The 3,040-nt window shown below is 32.7% G+C and overlaps 1 protein-coding gene across 1 annotated transcript in view; it reads right to left on the reverse strand.

The window, feature by feature from the left end:
* Positions 1 to 8: 8 nt before the first annotated feature.
* Positions 9 to 3,040, reverse strand: part of LOC106465262 (G2/M phase-specific E3 ubiquitin-protein ligase-like) — a gene marked incomplete at its 3' end in the record, with an annotated part of 44,645 nt that continues 41,613 nt past the window's right edge. The window contains exon 11 of the mRNA XM_022393122.1: positions 9 to 1,063. Within this exon, the coding sequence (XP_022248830.1) occupies positions 9 to 1,063 (1,055 nt within the window). The remainder of the gene's footprint in view (positions 1,064 to 3,040) is intronic.

The raw sequence follows: 3,040 nt of genomic DNA on the forward strand, positions 1-3,040 counted from the left end.
CCCTTTGATAAGAAACTTTTATGTGACATGTGCTTTGTTTCTGGATGCACTTTGTTTTCGGAGGTTGGTGGTATGTCATGATCATGTGCTTGCTTTTCTAATTTACTTCCTTGGTTGTAAGCTAAATGATGAATTGCACTGTGATAATGTTCCACATTTCTAGACAACTGTGACTCTTTAAGGTAATTTTTACTGTTGGAAGATGAAGCTTTTGAGGTAGATTCATGTACGAACTTTTCCCCTGAATTTGATATAATATTTTTTACTTCCCTAGAAGGAACAGAACAATTGCTTTGGTGTTTGTCATTACATCCAGTTACAGAATTACTAAGTAATTGTTCCGATGTTACTGTTGATACTTGTTTCTTTGAATGATTGCTATGTGCTGATGGAACAAAAAGATTGCGAAATCCTAGCTTAACTGGGGGTTTGCCACCACCTTGTCTCATGAATATTTCCAAACGAGATGAGCCAGGATTTACTCCATGACTGATTTGAAAGAAAACAGGTTTATTTGAGGCTAAGTTGACATGATTAAAGTCCTTCCAAGTGTTGTGACACCTCTGAGGGCTGTCATTCTTACCAAATGATAACCGTAATGAATCTTCCCAATATGCTTCAGGTTGACCAAGTTCATTATCTATAGGATGGCTACTAATCTGAAAAAGTTCAGAATTCCTTTCTTCACAGAATGAAACACCTTTATTTACCTTCTTATTTAAGTTGGAGATATCATCTTGTAAAGACACCACTGGTTCATTTCTCTGACTGCAACAAAGAAAACCTAAAGACATTGGTTTTACTCCATACCCATTCAACTTTTTGTCTCTTCTATTAAAATGAGATACTGAAGTCAGATCACTGTTTTCTTTCTTGAATACCTTAAATTCCATTGAATCTTTCTTTAGAAAAATTGTTTCTTCTCTACTTCTCTTCTGTGGTAGCACAGTGCTACTCATACAGGTAAATGCTGAAGAGCTATCTTCCTCACTTGTTTCCACTAAACTTTCATCATCATCATGAATTTTGAGGGATAATGGTTTAACCAGTCTCTTTTTTTGCACTAAGAAGAAAAAAATGAAAAGTAACCCACTAAAACCAGCAATATTACTTAACTATCAGGTCATTTTTATCAACATGACAACAAGTAAGAAACTGCAGTACCACAAAAACCTGTAATAGTAATAGATCAAGAAACAGTCATAATCAGACATTTGCTAATGTAAGTTTTTGTTTAATTATGCATTCTTTTTCTGTCTGCTTTCAGTTTTACAAAATTGAATAATTATAGTAACTAATTTAATAACCTACTTTTTTTATTTTTACTTTATTGAAACATGTAGTGATTACTTACAGAAAGATGGACCATGCTTGGTTAGTAAAAAAAAAATGTCAGTCTTAATTTTATTACTGGATAAAAAATATTTTTGCTTCTGGATTACTTTTCATAATTTTTTTCCTTGTAGTAGTTAGTAATCAAATACTAGGATAAGACAAACATGATTATTTCTGTTCAATATACTACCTAATTCTCTACAGGTAAGTCTCTCAGAAACTCTTCTAAACAAAACAACAAGAAAAAGAGTACACATTTAAAGCTTATATTGCCTGATATGCACAGAGCAAGTAAAAACTTTCAGCAGGGTCATACAGTTTACATGCACAAATAAGCCACCTATTCAGTGCATTAAAATTAAAGCAAGCGGTTATTTTTATTATTATTATAGACTTCAACTACCCACAGCAATCTCATTATTCTCTGTATTTAAGTATTTGTACCAACATGCACTCTCTTTCTCATGCTGCTATTGGTGGAAGCTGATCTATGGTATGGATAGTACCAGAGGCATATATTCAAAAACCATACAAGTTCAGTAACAAGAAGTGATTTGTTAGGCTACACCTCCCAACTGAGATTGTCTTCACAATAAAACTAATGTTATCTGATTAGGTACTGAGTTTCCTTATTACTAATTCCCTATCGTAAGGTAAAAATATAATAGTTAGAAATTTTATACTACAGAATTAATTGATGCTATTTTAACTTTGTTTTACTTTTAGTTAGGTTTCTTTATTACTATATGGTCAACATTGTTTAATCCAATATAGTAATTTTTTTATAGTGAAAGTCTCTTCCTTCATTAAAGAAATACTGAAAATTTGGTTAAGCAACTAATTTCTAAAATGTAAATGTGTATCCTGTAAAAATTAAACATTACAGCAGCTTAGCATGCGGAAGTAAAACAGTTTTGTTAGCACAGTAATACTACATTATCTGAATAGGCATTCTAATTTCCCCAAAAGGGGGCCAAAGGCAGCCGGGAAGGGTCATCTGTTTTAACCACTCGCGCCACTATACAGTAGTGCATTGTCTGTTAGTCAGTCAGTAGACACTAAAATGACATCACATAATGGACATTTAAAGTTGCAATTTGTATTGTCAGTAAAACATGCACTCTGTAGGCTACAACACAGCATGACATATGAATTTAAAAGCATGAAATAAAAACGTTTGTTAGTCTTAATTTTACATTAATTTTTACAATGTTTTACTTCAAATTTAAGCTAGTCGAATAATGTCTAAATTACTGGGTTTTTACTTGGCCTAATATATAAAATGACTTTGGTGGGTTACAATGCATTTCAGTAGCTTTGTAGTTATAGATACAATACTTATGGCTCCAAATTTTTGCAAACACTCTTATGAATATTTAAAAAACACTATACACCAAAGCTTCTGAAGACATATCTTACTAACTATAAAAGTGCATGCAGTGCAAAAGACAATGGAATCACCATAAGCAGCAAACTGAACAGTTTAACTCTCTTGCTACAGGCTCGGTTGAATCAGCCATGTTCATGACCTCAAATGGACCTTTATAGTTTCTATAGTATAATAACTTTACAAGCTTTCAGTAACCATTAACCCTATCGCTTGGGATCACGGGACAACGGCCATGTCATCGTGTTTGTTGACTTGCATTCAAAATTTTATGAACTTATGGTCAATAAGTTTGGTATCAAACAGTAGATTATAATT

This window comes from Limulus polyphemus, unplaced genomic scaffold (assembly GCF_000517525.1).
Source record: "Limulus polyphemus unplaced genomic scaffold, Limulus_polyphemus-2.1.2 Scaffold1888, whole genome shotgun sequence".
In the NCBI taxonomy this organism is placed as follows: Eukaryota; Metazoa; Arthropoda; class Merostomata; order Xiphosura; family Limulidae; genus Limulus; species Limulus polyphemus.